General features: G+C 33.6%; 2 protein-coding genes and 2 non-coding genes across 4 annotated transcripts; 3 read left to right on the top strand and 1 right to left on the bottom strand.

Annotated features, from left to right (window-relative positions):
• The first annotated feature begins 6,645 nt into the window (after positions 1 to 6,645).
• LOC111881484 (uncharacterized) lies at positions 6,646 to 7,330 on the top strand. The gene is made up of 2 exons (XM_023877872.1): positions 6,646 to 6,981; positions 7,073 to 7,330. Exons 1-2 carry the CDS (start codon positions 6,646 to 6,648, stop codon positions 7,328 to 7,330), a joined length of 594 nt encoding a protein of 197 aa, XP_023733640.1.
• Positions 7,331 to 8,892: 1,562 nt separating this feature from the next.
• On the top strand, positions 8,893 to 8,964 carry TRNAD-GUC (transfer RNA aspartic acid (anticodon GUC)). Its single transcript has one exon. It is a non-coding gene; the product is annotated as a tRNA-Asp (tRNA).
• Positions 8,965 to 10,729: 1,765 nt separating this feature from the next.
• On the top strand, positions 10,730 to 11,630 carry LOC128134112 (uncharacterized). The gene is made up of 2 exons (XM_052771540.1): positions 10,730 to 10,878; positions 10,982 to 11,630. The coding sequence occupies exons 1-2, from the start codon at positions 10,730 to 10,732 to the stop codon at positions 11,628 to 11,630; spliced, it is 798 nt and encodes a 265-aa protein (XP_052627500.1).
• Positions 11,631 to 12,937: 1,307 nt separating this feature from the next.
• TRNAV-AAC (transfer RNA valine (anticodon AAC)) lies at positions 12,938 to 13,011 on the bottom strand. The gene has a single exon. It is a non-coding gene; the product is annotated as a tRNA-Val (tRNA).
• Positions 13,012 to 24,851: the final 11,840 nt, after the last annotated feature.

Below are 24,851 nucleotides of genomic sequence, written 5' to 3'. Positions count from 1 at the left end.
AAACCCTTTGTTGGTGAATGACTTGTCTAAAGGAGTATCTTTTACCAAGGACAATACAAACATTAAAAGACTCTCAAAGAGGAACTTCAGAAGGATCAATGCAACCTATTTCATGACCATATGCAGGACAATCCAACCATGCTACAATATGAAAAGTAAACAATCTGATAATATATTATATATCAACCATGAATGATATTAAACACTACCCTTAAAGTTCCATATAAATTTGGGTTGAACAAAACAAAGCCAAGAGCTAAAACAGCAGTCCTTCTAACGTCATCACTGACATCCGATACAGGAAAGTGCAACAACTGTCTAATAGCCTTATTATTTTTTGTGCCACTATACATCCCTTCATACCTCAATATCGGATCCTGATCACGGGTCATCTGTTCAATCAAAGTAACTGCTTCCTCGTCCCTTCCATAAACAGTAAGTGTAATCTGCAATGCCAACCCCCTAACATTAAACAAATCCAAAATCATGTCATAACTAACTACTATTTAACATAATATTAAAAGGTGTTAATTTTAAATTCTTATTCACCTTATGATATCTTCATGTTGTGTCTCATGAGCATACACAAGCATCTCAGCCGCCTTCTCACTAGCGGTCCCCACCGTTAACAACCTCATGCTGATACCCGCAGCTTCACAACATTGTCTGTATAGACACATCATACAAAAGGAAATAAGGGATTATGTGGGTTTCCTCTTAATAGAACTTGCACTACTTCATAAAATAATGAAAGAACATATGATAGATTCGTTTGAGCACTTGTAAAATTCTTGCAAGAGCTACATCAAATTCACTATCATCCAATTTAGTTTAGATAATGATTTATTACCTCTGCATCTTGATTCTTTACAACTTGAAGCAAAAAAAATGATATTTGTCCATCAAAATAAGATTCTCCTTGTCCATCTTCCCCCACACCTACATATTCAAAGTAACTGACTTTTTAATTAAATTACAAAAATGGTCCCTATGCTTTCTGATCTTTAACATGTTTACTCCAAAATTGAAACTTTTTTAATCTAAAATCAAGATCGTGGGTACAAACTAAATGTAGTGTAAAAGTTCTTACTCTTTCTGTATCATCAAGAATTAGAACAACAATTTTTTGAACAAGTACCACATCAAGGGTTTTGTGATGCTTTTTAGGGCAATCAGTTAGAGCAATCACTCTTGAATCAAAGTAAACCTTTTTAGGGTCAAGCAGATTAACCATTTCAAGAGCATAAAACAGTTCTTCCTTGCTGTAAATGGATTAAACCAAGAGCATAAAGTGCAAACCCATCTGAATAGGGACTATCACCTCCACCACCACCACCCACCCCACTTTGTGGAAGGTAAGGTGCCATTAGTGATCTTCCTTGATGTAAATGGCCTCCATAGATAACACCTAGTCCAGCCGTCGCACTGAACTTAACCCAATTTGTCGCCCTGCTTAGCCAATCCTGAAATCGTATCCAAACATAATCCAAAAACCTAAGGGGGGAAATATGAAACTTACTAGTTGGTGTCAAACCACCTGGTCATTCCATAGCAGGGATGGAGGCATTTCCTCTGGCCATTTTCAAAACTAATCTCACCACCATTCCAGTTGTATCTTGATAGGACAACACCAAGCATGGCAATGGTGTCAAGGACCTGATCATAGTAAGAGAAGGTGTTGCTGGGGATGTACTTAATGCATAAACTTCTATCTTTTTCCTTCTCTGCATAAAATTCTATCTCAAGATAAACTTACCCCTCTATATGGACACAATGATAGTGTAGATCCCAAGTTAAACTTCAGTATGTTGTCCTTTGTTGGCCGATCAAATCTGGATAAGTTTTAAAAATATACAAATTAGAAAACATACAAGGCTTTCATTATAAATATGAAAAGTGCTTATAAAATCATTAGTGAAAACACCCGTATTTCTTGGTGATCACTATACAATGGAACAAGAACTGAATAAAATAGTTACTTACTCATAAGTGTAGACTTTCTTTTTGGACAGCATCAGCAACACCTGCAATTAGAGAAGTCTTGTAAGAACACCCTTTTTCCATAAAAAGGTTAATGAAACTATGAAAGAAAGGATGGAATTATAAGAACAAGAAAAGTCAAAGTCTTGACTCGCCTTCATCCGTGAAAAGTGGATTTTACAATAGTCCTTGTGTGTTTGTTTATTGATGTTTGAGGATGATAAGATGACCAATTTCTCATAGAGCAACAGTCTCTACGACCTTTTGGTGACTAGTCAGTTGAAGTTGCCCTATATGAGTTGTTGTAGGAGGAACCTGATTTACAAGACCAGACATTGATCCATATCAAAGTAGTTACCCCTGTTTTAAAGAAATTCAATAAAAGAATATAGTCTTTTCATTTTCAAACTTAGATAAACTAAAAAAAGAAACAAATATTACCATGTTTGGCATGCAATAATCTCGTAAAAAAAAGTAATAGAAAGAAATTAATGGAATAAAAAATTGGTAGGGCTATAATTTCAAGTTTAATAAAAGTGCAAATTCAGGAAACAACAATATACTTACACTTATTCACCAAATACATAGCAATTTCCAGCCTATAAAAAGAATAAAATAATTCTTCTTCTTTTCTCATGTTTATTCAGGATTGTATGCAATTTGAGATCTTTTTAAAGCTTCTTGCTAAATTGGAAAAACACAACGAATTATTTTAATTGAAAGCAAAACTTATTACCATGGTTTAACGTCACCAAGATCTATAAATAGGGTAAGAATTTTCTAAGCTTGTTATTTTCTGATGGACAAATTGTAGAGAATATACTTTTCCATGAAATTTTTTCCTAAAAATATGGAATTTTGCTATTAAAAAATACATAAAGATTAAGTAATCATGATAAATGAATAAACTTTAGGGGATGGTTTGGCTGTTTTATCAAATGATGAGCTGAAATAAATACCACCTATAAAATTGTAACAAATTAGCTAACTGTTCTTTTAATTCTAATTTTCATCCATAATCGTGAGTCTAGAACAGAAGAATGAAGGTTCTTTTAAATTCCTCCTTTAATGAGTCTAGAACAGAAGAATGAAGGTTAACAAGTTGTACTACAGAAGGAAGGGCAATAAAGTAATTTCCATACCAGATAGAGTCGTGTTCCTTGTTTCTCTTTTGTTATAAAGAAATTTCCCGAGGGAATGGAGCAGGGAGAGGGTTTCATCTTTGCCACATGATAAAGAGCACCCATCATCCAAACAATTGGAATTTACGAAAATACCCTTGGAATCTGATTTTCAGATTGAAGTACTGTAAAGATGTGATTGTGTTTCTAATATCACCTCCACTTGATTTAGCTATAGCATCAATCTGTTCAGCTTTTATTTTAAGTTTTTCTTCCCTACAAATTCTTGAAAGCATTTTTGTGATGGAGTTTGCTGTGATTGGATTGAAAGAAACCTTAAAAGCTCCTATATTTTGAAGAGATGTCTGAAGTTCTTCCCAGCATCTTGAGGTGTAATCAACTGTCTTTGATCTACCATAGTCTGTGATTAATATAACTATTGGAACGCAAACATATTGGACAAGAAGGGAGGCAATTGCTTCAACAGTTACAGAATTTCCAACTCCAGGAAGTGCAGTTATGACAAGAACATGATTCTAATGATTGTTGTTTTTGGTTTTGATTATTTCTGCTAGCCAGATTTTAACCTCTTCAACCTTCTTTTTGTGAACAGATAAGTCTAGCAAATAGCAAGGCTTATACTTGTCTACCTATATTTCTTTGTTGTCTCGTTTATGACCTGAATCAGGATATGTAATCATATCAGATATGGAAGGATGAGAAGGAGAAGAAGAAGGAGAAATATATAAATATTCAGTTTCATTTGCAGGGCCGGAATAGTACTTGTTTACATTGTTAGGATAATAGTATTGCCCAATGGTTGGTTGTTAAGTGTGAATGCATAAAAATTGTAAGCATTGTGATGAGAACCAAAAGAGAAACTAAAAAAAAGAAAAAATTACAAGTTTTTTAGTACCTGTTATTATCTTGAGGATTCGTAGAATTTATTTACCATCATCTTCATTTGAACGATGTTCTAGACTTCTCATATTCTATTTATCTTCTAAATTCAGAGCACTTTCTTTACAATATGCACAAAATTAAATAAAAAGGAGAGATTCATTTATTAGGGAGTATACAAATAAAAACATTAAGGCTAGTGCTATTGCTATGCACTGTTGCAGATTAAGGTGCTGTTTGTTTTGGAAGTGGTTAAATGTCTTTTGTCTTTTTCTAAGTTTGCGGAAGAAGACGTGCATTTGTGAAACATCTACCCGCCAGAAGGGAAAAGTGCTCAAAAAGTATTTTTGTAGAAAAACAAACGAGGCCTAAGTATTACGTGTCCCCACAAAAAGATATCAGTAATAAATTACATATATAAGGTCAAAGCATTCGGGGAATAGGGATATGGACAGTAATTAGATATGAGAATGTTCCGTATTAATATTATTTGACTTTTAAATAGCAATAGCAGTATGAGTTTGGAAGAATGGCTGTTTTTCCAGCTTGTCAAATCTTTGTGGCAAAAAATATTTTCATCTTCAAAGAATGTCAAATGCAAGCTTGTTGACAGGACAAGAGTCAAGATTCGAGACAAAACCTAAGAGAAGAGGGCAAAAAGCTTGTGAATATGCCCTCATCCTCAAGTAATCTTCACTTCTATGTCAAGTAATACAAGCTGAAGCCACCTGTTGAATAATCTTCTTAATAGGAGTTCCACAAGTAATCTTCACTTCTGTGTCAACCTAAATCACATGGACAAGTCATTATTTCATCAACTGAAGACACACATAAACTGATAAAACTAAAATTACTACATAATACTATGTTAAGCACTTTTAACTAAAGAAGAGAACAAGCTACTATCCTTGTGCGGTCTGTGAATGCAAGAGACATAACATTGTCAAAGTAAGAAAACACAAACTTTTAACTAAAGAAGAGAACAAGCTACTAAAAATTCACCAGCACTAAATGTCCCCATTATAAAAAACATAAAATCAGAAAAAAGAGAGGATTTACAGGGTGTGTATGTGATCGCAAAACAGTAAGAACAAGAAAAGGAAAAAAAGAGTTGTAGACGTAAATCATACCTATTGTGGAGGCTTCTATAAACGGTAGTAGGATTAAAAAGAGATTCAAACCCTTTACCTACATAGATTAAAACTATCAGGAGAGAAAAATTAGACAAGGGTTATTATCAAATAAATGGAATTTTAGACGTAAACCATACCTATTGTGGTGAATAGGGAAATCACGAGAGCTAGAAGGTGTCAATTAGATCTACAATCAAGAGAAGTCGCAGTAGTCGATCGACACCGCAATTAAGAGGAGTCGCAGTCGCTAATCGAATCAATGAGAGGAGTTCCCTGGAGAAATATTTGAACTCACATGTTGAACAATCGTCTCACATAATCGGAGATTTCAGCGTATTTGGGGAGCAAAAATGAAAAAACAGAAGAACGATTCATACCTGAAGCGACAGTGGAGCCGGAGGTGTGGGTGGATGGCACCAGAGATGCAAAACTGGAGAGCCGCCAGAGGTTTGAGAATCGAGAGAGAAGAAAAGGATCGAGAAATAAGGGGTTTTCAGTCGGTGCATTATGCGAGCGTACCGCTTGATCCCGTTGAAGAACTTGAGACGTTTTTGATGAAGGGTTATAGAAACGTTGATCAGGGTTTAAGTTGGGTAACACGCTTTGGATCTTCTAATTCTCGGTCGTGGGCCTAGACATCTTTACCCCTCTACTACCAGTCCAAACCAACACATATGGATCTTGAGTTGAATAATGCACTGGGGTAAACGGAAATAACCCCTCCTCAATGTCGTTGAGGAATTAGATTATTGCAGAACATAACAAGATAACAAAAGCACTTACAGGAACTTCAAGTATGAGGCGGGGTTTTAGGGTTTCTTTTGATCGATCTTTTACCCACAATGCTTTTAGGGTTTCTTTTGATTGAAGAGGATTTTACAACATAAGAAGAAGAACGATAAGAGTGTCAAGGCGGGGTTTTTTATTTTTTTGATTTTATTCCCCCCTCGGTAATAAAAATATTGGAGAAAACACGTTCATAAAGAAAAATATAAATCTTTAGACGACACGCTTTTTTATGAAAGGTGCACTCCGTGTTTTTAATTTTTTTTGTTGGACACTATATTTAGGGTACGCACAAATGCGTGTCCTCTATTCTTCAAATTTTGCAAAACTGACATTATTTTTTGGGGCACGCACAAATGCGCGTCCTCTATCACCGAGTGTCATTATTTGCGCGTCATTAAAGGGTTGTTTTCTAGTAGTGGATGTTAAACAGAAATCGCGAGGAAGGACACGAACATCTATATCGCGATTATTTTGCGGATAATTGTGTATACGAGGCAAAAGACTTCAAAAGAAGATTTTGTTTGAGTAGGGATGTGTTCTTACGAATCGCCAACGCCTTGGAAAGCCGATATTGTTTGTTTACTATATTTTTATACAAAATAAATAAAAATGTACTACATGTTTCTTTAATTTTACAACATATGCAATATATTTTTAAACTGTAGTTAATTTATGTTTAGGTACGAATTTTTTCAATTAAGATATGATGCTAGAGGTAGACAATGGTTTACAACGTTGCAGAAATGTGTTGTGGCTATTCGTTTGATGGCTATGCGGGAGTCACCCGACACCATGGACGACTATATGAGAATGTCCGAAAGAACCGCAAGAGAGAGTTTGTATACATTGTCAAGGGTTGTGTTGAAACTTTTGGAGACGTGTATTTGCGGAAACCTTCGTTGCATGATTTGCAAGAATTCTATGCGGCGCATGAAGAACGCCATGGGTTTCCCGGAATGATCGGAAGCATTGATTGCACACACTGGAAAATGGAAAAATTGTCCGGTAGCATGGAAAGGGCAATACGCAAGTGGTCATCACGGATCACCTTCGTTGGTGTTAGAGGCTGTCGCTTCTCAAGATTTATGGATTTGACATGCATTTTTTGGGGTTGCGGGTTCCAACAACGACGTCAACGTTCTTGATCAGTTGCCAATATTCGACGATCTTTTGAATGAAAAAGCTTCGGATGCTCCTTTCACAATGAATGGAAACGAGTACAAATATGGGTATTACCCTACAGATGGAATATATCCTCAGTATTCCACATTCGTGAAGGCATTCCGCCACCCGGTTGAAGAACGAGACAAATTTTTTAAGAGAAGACAAGAAGGAGCACGTAAGGATGTGAAACGTGCTTTTGGAGTGCTGAAGGCGAAGTGGCATATAGTCGAACATGCAGCATGACCATTGTATTTAGAAACTTTACGATATATCATGTATGCATGTATCATAATGCATAACATGATAGTAGAAGATAAAGGGCGAAATATTGCACACTATATCCTAACGGAGCCCAGACACGTTCAGTTTCAACCAGGAACAGTAGATTATTTGCATCGCGTTGTTGACATTCAGGACGCAAATAAACACAGACAACTTCGAAAGGACTTGGCGGATTATATCTTCTATGGTAACAATAACGATAACGAATAGCGTTGTATATTTTTTTTTTGAATTTGGATGTTATTTCTTCTTTTGTTTTTGGATATTATGTGCAATTTAGTCTTTATGTTAATTTTAATCTTTAAAATTTTTTAATTGTTATTTATAATTTTTAAACATTATGTTTTATTTATTATTTATATTTAAAAAAATATTTGTCTAAATTTAAAAAAAAATCGAAATAAATAAAAAATAAATTATAAAATGAAAAAAAAGTTGGTGTCATAATAAGATACAACATGTTGCCTATTTCCTCATTTGGTGTTATAACACCATTGATGATGTGGCATGTGATGTGGCACCAAAATAGTGTTACATCTAGTTGCCCACACCTTATGGTCTAAAGAAAAGATGTGAAAGATAGACTACAATTATAGTTTTCTTCTTAATTTACTTAACTACGATGGTAATGACATATATTATGATATTATCATTCATAAAAGGGCCCTTGATTTTTTTAAACAAAAGCCATTACAATGCAAATGGTTTTGTTTAACATATTCAAAGACCAAGGTTTATTTATAACTTTTCAATCCTTTATTCCAACGGGCCTTACATTTTATCAAACAAAAGCCCCTTAGGACCAGTCGTCCAGTCCATCATTTTACAAAATTTTAGATTGTGATAATAATAAATTTTTTGATGGTGATGATCAATTGATGATTTGTAATATTACTCAATATTCAGAATTTGTATAGTGTAAACTCATCTTTAGTTTTTGGATACCATCACCGACTCCGTTTTTTTTTTTCCCTAATTTTACATTATATATTAATTTTAGGGTCTAAAGTTATTAAATGGTTAGGCTCATTGTTTTTAAAACTCAATTTAATGTGAGATCTATTTTATATATTTTATGATATTCGTTAACAAAAACACCTTGCTGTCATTCTAGGCCGTAACTTTGATTCAAACCCTATATATAAACTCAGGTTCAATCCCAAGTAAAGAAAATATGTGTGTGTGTGTGTTTTTTAATCTTAAATTAGATGTGATCTTTTCACAAAGATAACGTTTAGCATGGTTAACATTTATCACTTGAATCTCAACAACCCATGTTCAACGTTATTTAATAACAATTTTTTTTTCAATTTAAGTTAAATGGTAAAATACCAAGAATACCAAATCAAAAAACGTTACCGAGCACAATAAATAACATCGATATATTTAAATTATTTCTTATTAAAAGTAGGTAAATTTATAAATGAATTATAAAAAAATATATCCATAGATGTACAATGTGGTTGATACCTGATGTACTAACCTTAAGATATTAAATAACTGTGTTCGCTAGTTAACAAGTTGTCGTTGTAGTATAGTGGTAAGTATTCCCGCCTGTCACGCGGGTGACCCGGGTTCGATCCCCGGCAACGGCGTTTTTTAATTGTTGTTGAACCTCCCATATCACATTTACGCTTTTGGTACTTATTCTGACCTTGAACTTATTATTCTGTCTAATTTTTCTTAAATTTATCAAATGAACTTTAGCAAATAGTTACCAAATATTGCACAGATTATGTTAAGTTAAATGTAATATTGCTCTTGAGATGGAGCTACACTTGTTGTTCTGTAACAGTTGAGGTATCTTAATAAATGAAAATGTTATTGTCATTTGTCATTTTCTTATTTATTTGGCCACATATTATTTTGTCATAATATTGAAATATATTTATTTTGCACTTGTCAATTACTTTATTATTCATTTCCACTATATCATTAATTTAGTTTTCATAAATTAAACCTATTATAATAACTATTAATTTCAAATTTGAAATTTCAATTTCAATTTCAAATAAATTTACACTTTAAACATTTGTATTTAACATTTTATTATAATAAATCGTTTAGTATACGGGTCTAACAATTAAACACATAATTTTAATTAATTTATTTTTTGCATGTTTTTTTTTTCCATAATCTTCACTTATTTAATATTTCAAATTCAAATAAACTCTTCATTTAATCGCTCCTGTTTAACATTATGTTTTAATTAACCCGTATAATATACGAGTTTCACAACTAGTGTGTATGATATAAAAAAAAAAACTAGGAAAACTTAAACTACAGTTTTTTATTTTATAAAAGCCTTTTTTGTAACATCACAGGAACTACGAGCATAATAAATTTTATAACTAAATTAATATGTGTTTCACCAAATTTGTTGTTTATCAATTTTATAAGCATACATAAACATGTATTATCTTTTCTGATTATAAATCCAGTCTAATAGTAAACCTATTTTTTGACATGATTTTATAGTCAACATATATAGGTGCCAATTTCCATATTGAATCAATTCGATGGTTAAAAAAATTTCTAGTTTTTTGTCGTATCATTTTTCTATTAATTTTATTTTAAAAAACATAACAGCATAAACTTATTTTTTTATTTTTATTTTTTTTAATTTTTGACCATTCTTTAATTATTTTCTATATAACTAATTATTCCCATCTTTATGATATATATTATAAAAATCTTTTATCTCATTTTTTTGGCTATTAGCTAGCGAATTCTACATAAATATGTTGAATCAGGATTAACAAAATTAATCCGAGAACATAGAGATGTGAATATTAATATCTAATCAACTAAGATGGTTATCAATCTACTAAAACAAATAAAGATTTTTTTTTTTTCAAATGTCAAACTCTCATTTAATTTGCAAAATATTATTCTGTAATTATTTTGAATTAAAATTTTTTTATATATCATTTTAGAGTAGTCGGTATGGGTCCAAACGAGGTTCGATGCGGGTGATCTGACATCTCTCGACGCCGTCGTAACGGGGGGAACACCGCCCCTTTGCTCGTTGCTTCTCGTCAGGGTGATTCTCGTTGGCGTGACGACGGGAAGAAACGGAAGAAAATGACCGTTTGAGTTTGCAAAGGTTTGAAAAAAAAAAGTTAATTTTTAAAAAAAACATTTTATCCTATAAATACTCTCATTTTATTAAAATTTTCACACACTTTCTCTTCTCCTCTCTACATACTTTCAATTATCTTCAAAAAAAATATGGATCTTTTCGACTCGTCCAATGATTCAGATGACGATATTTTCTTTAGGATGATGTATCATTATTACACTATCGACCTGCTACAACCAGACCCAGCCCCATTACTAACAAGACGTGCGATGTTAAACATGAATCGCGAGGAAGGACACGGACATCTAAATCGCGATTACTTTGCGGATAATTATGTATACAGGGCGAAAGACTTCAAAAGAAGATTTCGTTTGAGTAGGGATGTGTTCTTACGAATCGCCAACGCCTTGGAAAGCCGATATCGTTTGTCTACTATATTTTTATACCAAATAAATAAAAATGTACTACATGTTTCTTTAATTTTACAACATATGCAATATATTTTTAAACTGTAGTTAATTTATGTTTAGGTACAAATTTTTTCAATTAAGATATGATGCTAGAGGTAGACGGGGGTTTACAACATTGCAGAAATGTGCTGCGACCATTCGTTTGATGGCTATGGAGGAGTCACCCGACACCATGGACGACTATATGAAAATGTCCGAAAGAACCGCAAGAGAGAGTTTGTATACATTGTCAAGGGGTGTTGTTGAAACTTTTGGAGACGTGTATTTGCGGAAACCTTCGTTGCATGATTTGCAAGAATTGTATGCGGCGCATGAAGAACGTCATGGGTTTCCCGGAATGATCGGAAGCATTGATTGCACACACTGGAAATGGAAAAATTGTCCGGTAGCATGGAAAGGGCAATACGCAAGTGGTCATCACGGATCACCTTCATTGGTGTTAGAGGCTGTCGCTTCTCAAGATTTATGGATTTGGCATGCATTTTTTGGGGTTGCGGGTTCCAACAACGACGTCAACGTTCTTGATCAGTCGCCAATATTCGACGATCTTTTGAATGGAAAAGCCCCGGATGCTCCTTTCACGGTGAATGGAAATGAATACAAATATGGGTATTACCTTACAGATGAAATATATCCTCAATATTCCACATTCGTGAAGGCATTCCGCCACCCGGTTGAAGAACGAGACAAATTTTTTAAGAGAAGATAAGAAGGAGCACGTAAGGATGTGGAACGTGCTTTTGGAGTGCTGAAGGCGAAGTTGCATATAGTCGAACATGCAGCACGACCATTGGATTAAGAAACTTTACGATATATCATGTATGCATGTATCATAATGCATAACATGGTAGTAGAAGATAAAGGGAGAAATATTGCACAATATATCCCAACAGAGCCCAGACACGTTCAGTTTCAACCAGGAACAACAGATTATTTGCATCGCGTTGTTGACATTCAGGAAGCAAATAAACACAGACAACTCCGAGAAGATTTGGCGGATTATATTTTCTATGGTAACAAAAATGATAACGAATAGCGTTGTCTTTTTTTTTTTTTTTTTTTTTTTTTTTTTTTTTTGAATTTGGATGTTATTTCTTTTTTTGTTTTTGGATATTATGTGTAATTTAGCCTTTATTTTAATTTTAATCTTTAAAAATTTTTAAAATTTTTTATAATTTTTAAACATTATGTTTTATTTATTATTTATATTTAAAAAATATTTGTATCAATTTAAAAAAAATCGAAATAAATAAAAAATAAATTATAAAATGGAAAAAAAAAGTAACAAAAAAAACGAAATAGTAAAAAAAAAAGAAAAATAAAAATATTTATTTTCAAAAAGTTGGTGTTGCATCTTGTTGCCTATTTCTCCACTTGGTGTCATAACACCATTAGGTTAGATGACTTGTGAGATGGCACAACTTGGTGTTGCACCTTATTGGCCACACCCAATGCTCTTATGGGTTTCTTATTTTATTAAATTTCATATAATATTTTAATTTAATAATTACAATATATATAATAATAAATGAATATCAATTTAATTAATGGACTTACCTTTTAATTTCAAAATCCTCAAATTAATTTTCATTAGTTTATTTTATTTATTTATTTAAATTATTTTTTTTAATTTAAAAGATAAAAAAGACATTTCAATTTTAATAATTTCTTATTTTCTTATAAAATCAAAGTTTTCAATCTTTATATTTAATTTTTCTTTTTTAAATTAATTCATATAATACATGAATTTTACAATTAGTTTAAGTGTAATAAAGACATACTAAGATGAATACCTAAAAAACATGTACAAATTTACAGTCAATAATTTAATATTAGGATCAATAGTTGTATTTCAAAATTATTTTTTTGATACATAACCATCAACAAGATTAAAAGACAGATAGGATAGTAAGGTGTAAACATTACAAACTTACAGTTATGATAAGCCCAAAATGGAAAGCGGATTAACTATTTCTTTTAGGCCCAGTCTTCCAGTAGCGAAAAATAAAAATTTCATGGCTTCGCCCGGGTTCGAACCGGAGACCTTCAGTGTGTTAGACTGACGTGATAACCAACTACACCACGAAACCTTTGGTTATTTGTTTAAAAACAACCTATTAATTACTTTTGTCTTTCTTCCAAAAACACATATTCGAACCAGGACACGGTTAAATCTTGCTTATGTACAGTTTGGTTCGTTGTTCTAAATGTTTCGTGTAAACTTTTTTTATTTTTATGGTATGTTTAACATTTTTTTTAATCATAAACTCATTTTATGTTAGGTCCATTCTCATCCAGAACATAATCAAGTATGCTAAGTGGTACCGTTTGAAATCAAACTCTTTATAAGTTAAATTTAACCATTATTGAACAAACATCGATCAAATCTTTAGTTTCTTTATTTTACTTTGACTTTTCGATGTTAATTAAGTCATGTTAGGACAAATCCCTAAACATTAGTAGTTTAATACATCATAATTAAATTAGAAATTACCTATGTATTAATTTTTCTTTTTAATTTCGGTCATGATGATTAATTAATACACAAACAATTATTTGTAAATTAACACAATGTAACCTTTTAGATTAATTAATTAAAAACCACATATTTGGAAAAATGAATTATAATAAAAATAGTTTTTTTTGATGTTTTTATATAATTTGATTTGTCGTTCTATATTTACAATATTTAAACTTTGTTAAATATTTAAAAGAAAATTAGTATACGAATATATATATATATATATATATATATATATATATATATATATATATATATATATATATATATATATATATATTCTTTTAGTTTATCTAATATTTTGATTTATTATAATATTTAACTTAACAAATAAATGTATTGTAATAACATTTTAATTTTTTGCCGATAACAAGATGGTATTTTGTATTGAATAACATATTTTAAATTAATAGATTATTATATTAAATTTGAAATTGAAAGGTCGTTTCAAATGAATATTATAATAGGTAAAATGTCTTTTTATCAATTGTATTGTAAATAATGATACGAAGATTCTAACCACCTATTAATTTGTATCCAAATAGACTTGGAAATTGAGTGAAAGATTATGAGTAAAACAAAAAAGCGTCACATCAAATTGATGTTTACACATTTATCAACCAAATTTACTTTCGTAGGCATCGAATTAACATCTATCCAACAATGATTCATGCAGAGCCATATAAAGTCCTTGTGCTACAATGATCAACAAAAACAAAGATAACATTTCATATAAGCCCTTAACCAAAATGTACGCCATATCAAGAATTTCAAGTAATGATAATACAACGAGTCACATATTTTCAAAATCAACCTTGAATATCGTTAATTTGTTTTGGTGCATTTTATACCTAATAACAATCTCATTAAGCATTAAACAGTTGTCTGAAAGTTTACAACATTCAATAAACATAGATTGGTCATTTCTTACCTCATATTTAATAATCACGGAAAGATAATTAGCCAAACTTTAACAACAATTTTGTACCGGAAACTTATTAGACTAATCAACCTATAATCTTTTATATACCTTAATATCAATGTTTTGGTATGCTAGTTAAGATAATACCTTGCATATTCATATTTGTATGTATAATAGAGAAAACATAGATCCAATATATTTAGGGTTGCATGTATACTTAGGAGTGTTAGAATGCTCAAAACTCAATGGTATCAGAGCCTAGACTTGTTTTCCTGTTATACTTGCAAAATCTGCTTAAAAATCGAAGTTTTTTGCTGTCTGGGCAACTGACTCGGCGAGTCCATCAGACGACTCGACGAGTCCATGCCTTAAAAGTGTTCAAAACGATCCAACTCGTCGAGTTGGTTCATACACTCGACGAGTTGGACCCCCAGACAACATATCTTCGACTATTTTGGCTGGAATTGGAATAGGAACATTACCAAAAGCTGTTTTTGGACTTGAAAACCTATTTTTGATGTGGTAATGTTCATGCTAATCCAATTTCAAATATAATTGTCAATAGATTCATGTTTTATATTAGTTTAAGAGTTAGCTTATTACATGAAAAAGTTTGATTGATTATCTTGTTCTTATGAGTTGCTTAGATTAATAGGAAAAGTTATGTGAAATTGTTGTTGTCAATCCATATTAATCTAAGAGTTGATTCTAAAATGTGTTTTTTTAATTTCTCCTCAAGTTATATGAAAAGTCACATTTAAGAATCATAAAACTCATAAATATTTCATAAGTTATGAATAAAGGAAAAGTCATATTCTTTTAAGAGTTTAAAGTCTTCCATAACTTGTCCTCAAGTTATGTAACTTGAAGAGTTTTTTTTAATTAAAACTACTTTAAACACATAAGTTATGGAATTAAATAGTTTTGAATAGTTTCAAAACTTGCCCTCAAGTTTTGGAATTTGTAAAGTTTCCCTCATGAATACTTTAATTCCAAGTTAAGCCCTTACAATTTTAAAAGTTAAAATTCAACCCTTATACTTTATAGTATTATAAGTTAATAATATATATATATATATATAAAAGAGCAAGTCAATCTTACCGTTAGTAGGCCTCATTCACGAAGCCGGTCTATAAGGGGGTATAAGGTTACTGCCTATAAAATGGCAGTTTAATGGGTGTCCACTCTCACCCACCGCATCCTTGACTGGTGGAGGGTCATTAGCCGAACGGGTAGGACAAGGACTAGAATTCTCCCTTCATTAAAAGTTTTAGTGATAAATACTAAGTAACTAAACTCTTATAAATTCCCAATCTTAGTTACTTAGGAAAATGTGAATTTGGTGCTAACCCATGAAATCACACTTTGCACTTTGCTTAAGTCGTTGGTGGAACGCGTGTGGGTAACCGGCACACTAACCTGGATTTAACAAGGTAGGGAAATGGTAACTTAATGTTTATCATATTATCGGTGGAGCGCGTGTGGTTAACCGGCACATCGATTGAGGGGTAAATATTAAGGGTACCAAGTATATTTGCATGTTTATTCACACCTTGTTTTGTGATCCTCGGCATCCTAGTCATAAAATTTGAGAGGGCACAATCAAGATCGAAACATTCCATTGAAAAGTTCAATGAATCTCAAAAGATTTAGGAGTTTCCACCCAATTAAAACTTAATTCATATTCCGTTTTTCATGGTGGAAGTTGGTGAATCGTCATTCGCCTACCTTTAAATATTTTATAGCCTGGATTACTGCATCTCTCTTCCAAGTTATAAAAGTATTGTGTTGGGTCCTAGCCTTAATATTTCATATTGGGTGTTATATTAAGTACTTTAAATCAACTATCTTGAATATCTCCCAAAAGATGTCTAGTTTAGACATCTATGATCTTCCCAAATCTCTTGAAACAAGTTTTCCTAATGAAGATGATGTCCCGTGATTGGTTCATGGAAATCATGCTTCTCTTCCTTCTCCTTCTCCAATTATTCTCCCTAACCCACAGGTTCTTGAAAAGTTTAAGGTCACTCAAGCCCTATTGGCAAGTAAGGTCTAGGTGTGATCACATCTTGGAGATGAAGTCACATATTGACAAGCCGGGAGAGTTGGGTGTCAAAGTCTTGAGAAAGTTGGATGTACAATCACTTTCTAAGTCACATAGTGAGTTCCTTTGGGACTATTATGAAACAGACTATGACATGACCCTTAATGATCTTATCTATTCGCTTGGTGCTGCTGAATCAGCAATGATTTGAAGACTAGTAAAGCAAATTTTATTAGAAGATCAACTTGCCAAAACTACAATGAATATTGAAAATTGGTAACATTGGTTATCTAGAAAAAGCTTTCTCTTCCCAATGAAAAGGGATCGGCCATAGTCAACTCGGTTGACCAAATGGTAAAGAGAAAGGTTAATTCTAAGATAGTCCCATGTACCATTACCAAAGGGTCCATATGTTTCTATTGCCAAAGGAAGGGCCGTTGGTTGCAAAGATGTCCTATTTACCTGAAAGATCATAAGGTTTATCAAGTCAAGAAGTTTGACTATTCTTCAGGTGAAGTCCAGTATCTAACTCTGTTAAGTTTCTATTATGAGATTCTTATTACATGATGTGACTGGGTCACATGTTGATGTTTTAAGAATAAAAGAAAAGTGAAGAAACTTAAAGGAAGTATATGCTAATTATGATCGCGAAGATGGATTTCGATCGCATGGTTCGATGATTAGAATTTTGAGCAGGTGCTTAAGAGTTATGATATGTTGCTTAGGAATAGATAACAACAAGTTTTCATATGCATTTGCATTATAAGGATAAGTTTTTTTCACAAAGTTTTAAAATAAACGGAAAGGTTTAAATTTTATTTATATTAAAATGTCCTTAGAGTGGCATTTGTGAAGAATTGTTATGTATATGGTTCCATTGATAGCAATATTTGAAAATAGATTTGATTCTTTCATTTGTGGTAGTGTCTAAATTTACCAAATAAGGAAAGATTCTCATCATCCAAGTTTTAATTGGACCGAAACTTGGAATCATACAAGTTGTATAGTATGATGAATGAAAATCTTCATCTGTGGAAAATTAAGACTAATTCCTTGTTCACATGTATATGTGAGTTAAGTGAAGGACTAAGGGATCGAGTACACATTCTTGTGCACTGGTCAAGTCCACCACAAAGATCGTTAAGACTATTCGTCATGATTTACTAAAGTTTAGTAAATATGGTTATACTTACAAGTTTAAGTATAATTCTAAAACTTTGAAAAAGTTTCAATGTATGGTAGAACGAATGAGAAGAATCAAATTTGGTAGAAAGATAAAAGTTTCTCAAATCTGAAAAGATGGGAGAGTACTTTAGTAATATGTTTTATGATTATCTTAATGATTGTGAGACCATATCACAGTTCATCCTCTAAGGACATCTTAGTGCATTCTTATGGCTAAGAAGAGGAGTCATGAAATTGTTGAAATGGTTAAATCAAGAAGATGAGTCCTACTTCGTTCCAAAACAATTCTTAGAGTCATGCTCCAAGATTGTAACTTGAGTGACACATCTTATAGAATGTTTATTAACACTTGTAAAATGTAAGAGTAAAATGTTTTCTACTCTTGTACATTTGAAATTGGCAAGTTGTGATGTTTTGGATAAAACAAAGACCAACTAAGGCTAATTGTGTGAAGTGCTTGTCTTGATAAAGAATCCGCACTATCTCTTGAATATTTGGCAAGAGAGTCTTATATGTCAAGAGGTCAGTGGGAGTCTTAAAGATCTTGGAAAAGATTCAAGATATAATCATGAATAAAAACCTGTAGTTTGTCACTAGCACACGACTTGATGTTTTATAACCTATCGTGTTGACATATCCTATTTCTGTGCCCATTCCAGTTAAAGTTGGCTTTGCATATGAGTTTGGAGAGTTCTCAAATGGTTGCATAAAAACTTGGAAGCAATGGCAGACCCTTGTGCTGCCAGGTGGCAAGAAGTTAAGACTACATAAGTCCAGTCCATATTACTTTGGATTTGTCACTAACCTTGTCTTAACATTATGGTTTTGACAAATTCACATGGATAGCAACTCATACACCATAAAATCTAAGTGTCATAAGGTTTCTATCCGATTCATGAAAATGATGGTGAGGAAGTGCTTTCACTAAGTAGATTTTAAAAAGATAGCAATTGTGATATTTGCATTCTCAAAGTCGTTAGTGGAGTGTGTATGGTTAACCGACACACTAACATGGACTTGTAAGAAATGGAAAAGGTCTAAACAATTGAGACTATGATTATGGCATCCCTTTTAATAGTTCTGAAATTGTTTAGACACACATGTGTGCTATCTAAGGAAAGGTGTATGATTTCGATAAAGTTTTATCAAAGCATCTCGTATCAAAAATCTGAACTTCGGTAAGAAAGTCAATAAAGTATTGTTTTTCTAGAAGTACAGCTGATTTCTGAGTACATGTCAAAGCTAGTGGGAGCATAAGTGTAATCCTAATAATCATCATGTTAGTGGGCGCATGATAATTATAATAAGTATTGCAATTTAGCAATGTCAATTATAGAAAACAAAAGGTTTCAATTGGGAAAAGTTGTTTTGCTATAATTAAGGGAGAGGAAATTATACTTCATTTCAATTCTAAAAGCTTAGGTTGAGGTTTTAATCGTCTTTGGTCAACGATATATATATATATATATATATATATATATATATATATATATATATATATGAATTTTATGTTGGAATGACTCAACATAAGGAAATTCTATATATATGAAACTGGCATGCATCCTGGCTCCCGAGACTCTTTCATAGAATTCCAACAATTTTTCCCGCTCCCGAGACTCTTTCAAGGATATATATATATATATATATATATATATATATATATATATATATATATATATATATATATATATGAATTTTATGTTGTAATGGCTCAACATAAGGAAATTCTATATATGGGTCCATTATTTGTGTTCTAAAATTCAATTATGATTACGGCATCCCTTTTCATAATCTGAATTATGAGAACTTGGCAAATAGAAATAGAAATATTGTAGCAAAAGAATGGTCTAGTATCATGTCTTTATGTGAGACATCATGTATCGTGTCCCATATGCTTCGGATATAGGATCGATTGCATTTGCTATAATATTCATCCTTTCTAAATTTTCCAAATGCTCAGGGCATTAAGGAGGGAAAAGTCTAGAATTGGATATGACTGAAATGATTAAGCAATTGTCAAGGACGATCTAAGGTTTACCAAAGATTGGTTGCTCAGGGACAGTTGGAAGTATAGTGTGAATTTTGGAATGACCATATTGATATATTCTGAAAGGAGGCAACTCTTATTCAGAAATGATAGTCTAGATGGAATATGGAAAATGTTTCATAATTGGAAGTTATTCAATCTGTGTAAGATTAGAAAACGTAATGCAAGAAGAATGTTCAAAGCAATGTACTTTGAATATGAGACTTTGTTTCCATGGAGTAGATCTTCATTGGAATACCCTGTAATGATTGTTGACAAGTCTTTATGACTTGATACACATTCATTACAAGAGGGTAGTGCATTTAAGTTTAAAATCTAACAGATTTCGATAAATGATAAGAATTATCTTACATTTACGATAAGGATCTGGGAGTGTGAAATTAGAATCATTGAAATTATGTTTAATTGGTTTATTTCACAAAGTAAGGATCATAGAGAAACATAGAGTGCATACTTGGTGTATCGCAAAGCTATTGTTTAGAAAAACATAGTGTACATGCTTGGAGCGTAGGATAACTAGGTTTTAATTCAAGTATAAAGTTGATAGCTGAAGCAGTATACAATGAATAATGTGTAATCAATATGGTGATAAATAAAAGTTGTTTTATTTCTATTCATAAGTACTGAGACTATATTGGTTCCGATTATTCTTGTGTTTCGATTTGCATGTTTTGAAGGGTCTATTTTGTGGTTTGGTATAGGATTTCATTGTAATAAGTTCTTTTGAGTTTGTAACTAAATTTGGTAGGTTGTTTAGTAGTTTACGGCCGTATGCTGTTTACGGTCGTAAACCCAGTATCCGACCCAACCCACTATATATAGGGGTTTTGTAGGTCATTTATGGTTGTTGATGCCACACGAGTTCACGGCTTTCAGAGCAAGTTGTACCACACGTTTTATGCAATTTAAGCGTGTGCAAGCTTTTTTCTAATTTGTTTTCTACTCCTATTCTTGTTAATTCGATTGTGTGTTTGTTTGATTACTGGTAAGATCCGTTTCAGGACCTAACAATTGGTATCAGAGCAGGAACCGGTTTCAAAGCATTATTCAATCGAGTTTTCAGTCGTTTAAACTCATATTCTTCAGTTTTAGAGATTAGGGTTTGGTGTTTTCATAGCAAAGGGGGTGAAATCTGCATCAAACTTGCGGTTACTGAGTTTTTGGGAGTTTACTGTAGTACCTGATTCCCGGTACGTATTTCTTGTAATTAAAATTCATAATTCATGCATTTTTGTCTTGGACTTGGCGAGTTGAAGGACCGACTCGCCAAGTAGGAGCGGGATGAGACGCGGGGTCTGAGCCTTGGACTCGATGAGTCGGTTCCCCGACTCGGCGAGTAGGCCCTGTTTGGACAAAAACCCTAACCAGAGTATTGTCACCCTATTTAAGCACACTAACTCGGCCTCCCTTGTCCCGAACACTTCCAGAGAGTTGTAGTGAGAGACCCTAGCCCCCATATTGTTCTTGTGAGTTAGTTTTGCTTGGTGAAGGAAGTTTGGAGCTTAGAAGAAGAAAGAGGTGGTTGAAGAGTGTAAGGAAAGGAGTAGATCCGAAATCTACACTGGGAGAAGCTTCCATTCAGGTAGTAAAGTTCCTACCTTGATCTTTAGGTCCTTAGATACCATTTTGTCCCAATTTGGTGGTTTTCAAACCCTAAAACACCAAACTCCATGTGTTTGTGCTTAATGATCTGAAAGGACTTCAGATCTAGACCTTATGGACGTATTAGAAGCATAAAGTTGTTGTGGTTGAAGTGATTGAGGTCCCCATTGAGTGTATGACCTCTTAAAGAGCTTGGAATTGCATTTTTGAGCTTATAGGGCCATGCATGCACGTAAAGTTTGCAACTTTACATGTTAAGCATGCCGTAGAACCATAGATCTATGGTTTTGAAGCGTTGCATGTCTCAGATCTGGCCTATATGGGAAATGGGTCAAGGGACTCGGCGAGTCCCAAAGTGGAACTCGGTGAGTTATATGAAGATGGCCTTAGACTCGGCGAGTTAGATGAACAACTCGTCGAGTCCTATGAAGATTTCCTGGTACTCGACGAGTTGTTCTTCAAACTCGGCAAGTCGTATGAACTGTTTGTTAGGTCCAGTTTAATGTTGCGTCTATTAGGCTCGTTAGCTAGTCCAAGTTTTGTCTCCGGTATGGGCCTGTCCATCCGTGAGTTTTATGTAGGGTTTATTATAAATAGATGCTTGCATGCATCCTAGAACATAACGATTAGATAAGAATTGATAGAGATTTTCAAGCGTATTCATCGTTCTTATTTTTGTAACCCTAGAATCCTCTACAGCGGAAGTTCTTAATCGAGCTCTGCTGAGGATTGAGTTAATCTAATCATTCGACTCATTCAGATCCATACTTGTGTTTTATCTCACTGTTTTTTACGTTCTTTATTTACCTGTTACAAAGATCTAATCGATCAAAGAGTTTTTGAACTCATCAATTGGTATCAGAGCCGGAGGCTGTGTAATTCATACACATCTCTTCTGTGAAAGAAGCGATTAGGGTTATTCCGTATTAACTAATATTTATTGAGCCGTCATTCCATAATTGACGTAACTCAACATTTATTTGTTTTGCCCTAATATTACATATTACAAGTCTGATCTTTCAAACAGGTTAAACGATCAAGCATGGACGAGTCTCAATCTAATCCTATCAACATCTCAAATAGCATTGGATCAACGACAAATATTCCTATTCTTTACACCCAGGATTACGAAGTTTGGGCGCATCATTTTGAAGATTATGTCATCGGATATGAAGATAATGGGTATCTTATTTGGGAAGCAATTGTGTCTGGACCATTTGCTCACTCAGGAACATCTAAAATCATTAAAACTCAGAAAGAGTATAATGATATGTTAAAAGATGTAAAAGACATTTCTCAAGACGAAAAGGAAAAGTTTCAGTGCAACATTAAAGCATTGAGACTGATCCGATTCGCTCTTCAATCTGATACATTTAGGTTGGTGAGTTCCTGCAGTACCGCTAAAGAAATCTGGGATAGGTTGCGAGAGCTATATTCCACAGATGAAGATTTGAAGCACTCTATTCAGACCTTGCTTTTGTCTGAGTTTGGTGAATTTAAGCAGAATTCTGATGAAACTGTCACTCAGACGTTTGATCGCTTCAATCATCTTCTTAGCAAGATGATCAAACATGATATAGAAAGGAAGTTGATTGAACAGAATGTCACCTTTTTGAATGGCCTAAGATCTGAATGGAGAGCTGTCGTGTCTACAGTTAAAGCTCATGAGCAGTTCAAGTCATATTCATTGGCAAAGCTGGTGGGAATTCTGAAATCCCAAGAAAAGATTGTCATGCACGAAAAGAATGTGGTCTCAAGTTTGGGGTACTTGGCCCTCCTATCAAAAGGCAAGAATGCAGTGGAAGATGAAGATCCGAACGTAGAGGACTATGATCTTACGTCGGAAGATTATGCTATGATGGTGTCCAATCCCAAGAGGTTCATCAAGAAGAGGTTTCCTACCAATAAAAACAGAAATTGGCAGGGGAGCTATAGTTCTGAAAAGGTAAGGGAGGAGCCAAAGACTGAGGAACCAAAGAAAGAGGCGAAGGTTGATGGAGATTCTGGTGTGAACTGCTACTACTGTGGAGGAAAGAACCATTATGCCAAAGATTGTGTTCTGAAGAAAATGGCAGAGAAGAATGAGGAGAAAGACGAAGAGGCTGTCTTGATGAAAAAGCTAGAAGAGATCAAGAGGAAGAAAGCTGCTACTAACCCTTCTATGAATGCTCTTATTGTACAGGGTTCGGCAGAGGATGACGAGTTCGGTGGCGTGCAGGTGTGGTCAACCGACTCAGAGGATGATGAGGTGAGAAAGCCTTCGCATGGAAAGGCGTATGTGGCAAGAGGTGGTGAAAGCGGCGGAAAGTGTTTGATGGTGACTGACGTATCTCACATGAGGGGATACAATACAGATGGTGGAAATGAGGACACCAAGGAGCGAGAGGACTTATGCTTCACAGCAAAACCTCTTAGTGTGCAGATCAATGAGCTTGATGAATTGATCAAGAAGGTACAATCTCTTTTTATTTCATTCAAAGTCCCACAAAAATCATATGAGAAAGAATTAAATAGCTTAAATTCAAGAATCTCAAATCTGGATAGTTGTTTAACTCAAACACGGGTCACCAATTCTAACCTAACTGACCAAATAAGCAGGGTGTCATCCAAGAGTGAGGAGCGAAGGATGTGGATAGAGCAAAAAGAGTCGGAGCTGATAAAGTCTAAAGATGAAAACATTTATTTACAAAGAGACAATTTATAACTTTTAAAACAGAGAAATGTTTTTTGTTTGATTGCTAAACGACTTTATGCTAACATCACTCAACTGCATCTGAATTGTGAAATAGGGTAGAAAATTCATCGCATGATTTTACCCTTCCTTGAGTTTAAGGAGGATGAAATCGATGTTGAAACATATAACTGCGAAAGTGTTGTATTGTCTGATGATGTGAATCCCACTTACATGTATGGTCTGGACAAAATAGAATCTTTCATAAAGTCCAAAGACCATAAGGACATGCTGAAAAACCTTTTGGATGAAAACGATAAGCTGAAACTAAGGACCGAAACCATACAAAAATTTGACTCATTGAATGCCAATTTAAGTTCAGAAAATAAAATTGATGTTGAAAACGCATCTGAACTTAATGAGGACGATGATATGAGTGTAATTTCTGTAGAGGATGAAGTCGACTGTTCTGAGTTTGTCAAGAGCGAACCCGAAAACCACAAAAATCTTATTTCTGAAAATTCTGTGGAGTTTGCTCGATTGTCCCAAAATAAGTCCCCGATTCTAGAAGAAAAGGCTATTGTGTACCAAAAGGTGAGAACAACACCAAATCAGGTATATAAGGTCACATGAGTAACCGAGCATCAAATAGCCGAACTCACTTCCATAGTGAACGAAGATAACGCAAATGGCTGTGATAAGTTTTTCTGGTCTGCTCCTATAGATAATGCCGACGAAACTGTTGGTCTATCTGAGCGGACGTCCTGGAAAACCAAAGGCAGATATGTACCAGAGCCACTGAACAAGCCTGACAACTTCGACGTGCCAAGCACTAGTGGTAAAAAAGAAGTTCCTGTAGAAGAAGTCACTTCCACAAGCGAAACATCATCTGTGAAAAGCGAACCGGCTGACAAGAAGCTGAAACAAAAGGCCAACAT

The sequence above is a fragment of the Lactuca sativa genome, chromosome 5 (assembly GCF_002870075.4).
Source record: "Lactuca sativa cultivar Salinas chromosome 5, Lsat_Salinas_v11, whole genome shotgun sequence".
Taxonomy (NCBI): Eukaryota; Viridiplantae; Streptophyta; class Magnoliopsida; order Asterales; family Asteraceae; genus Lactuca; species Lactuca sativa.
This window is presented reverse-complemented; position numbering and strand designations above follow the sequence as displayed.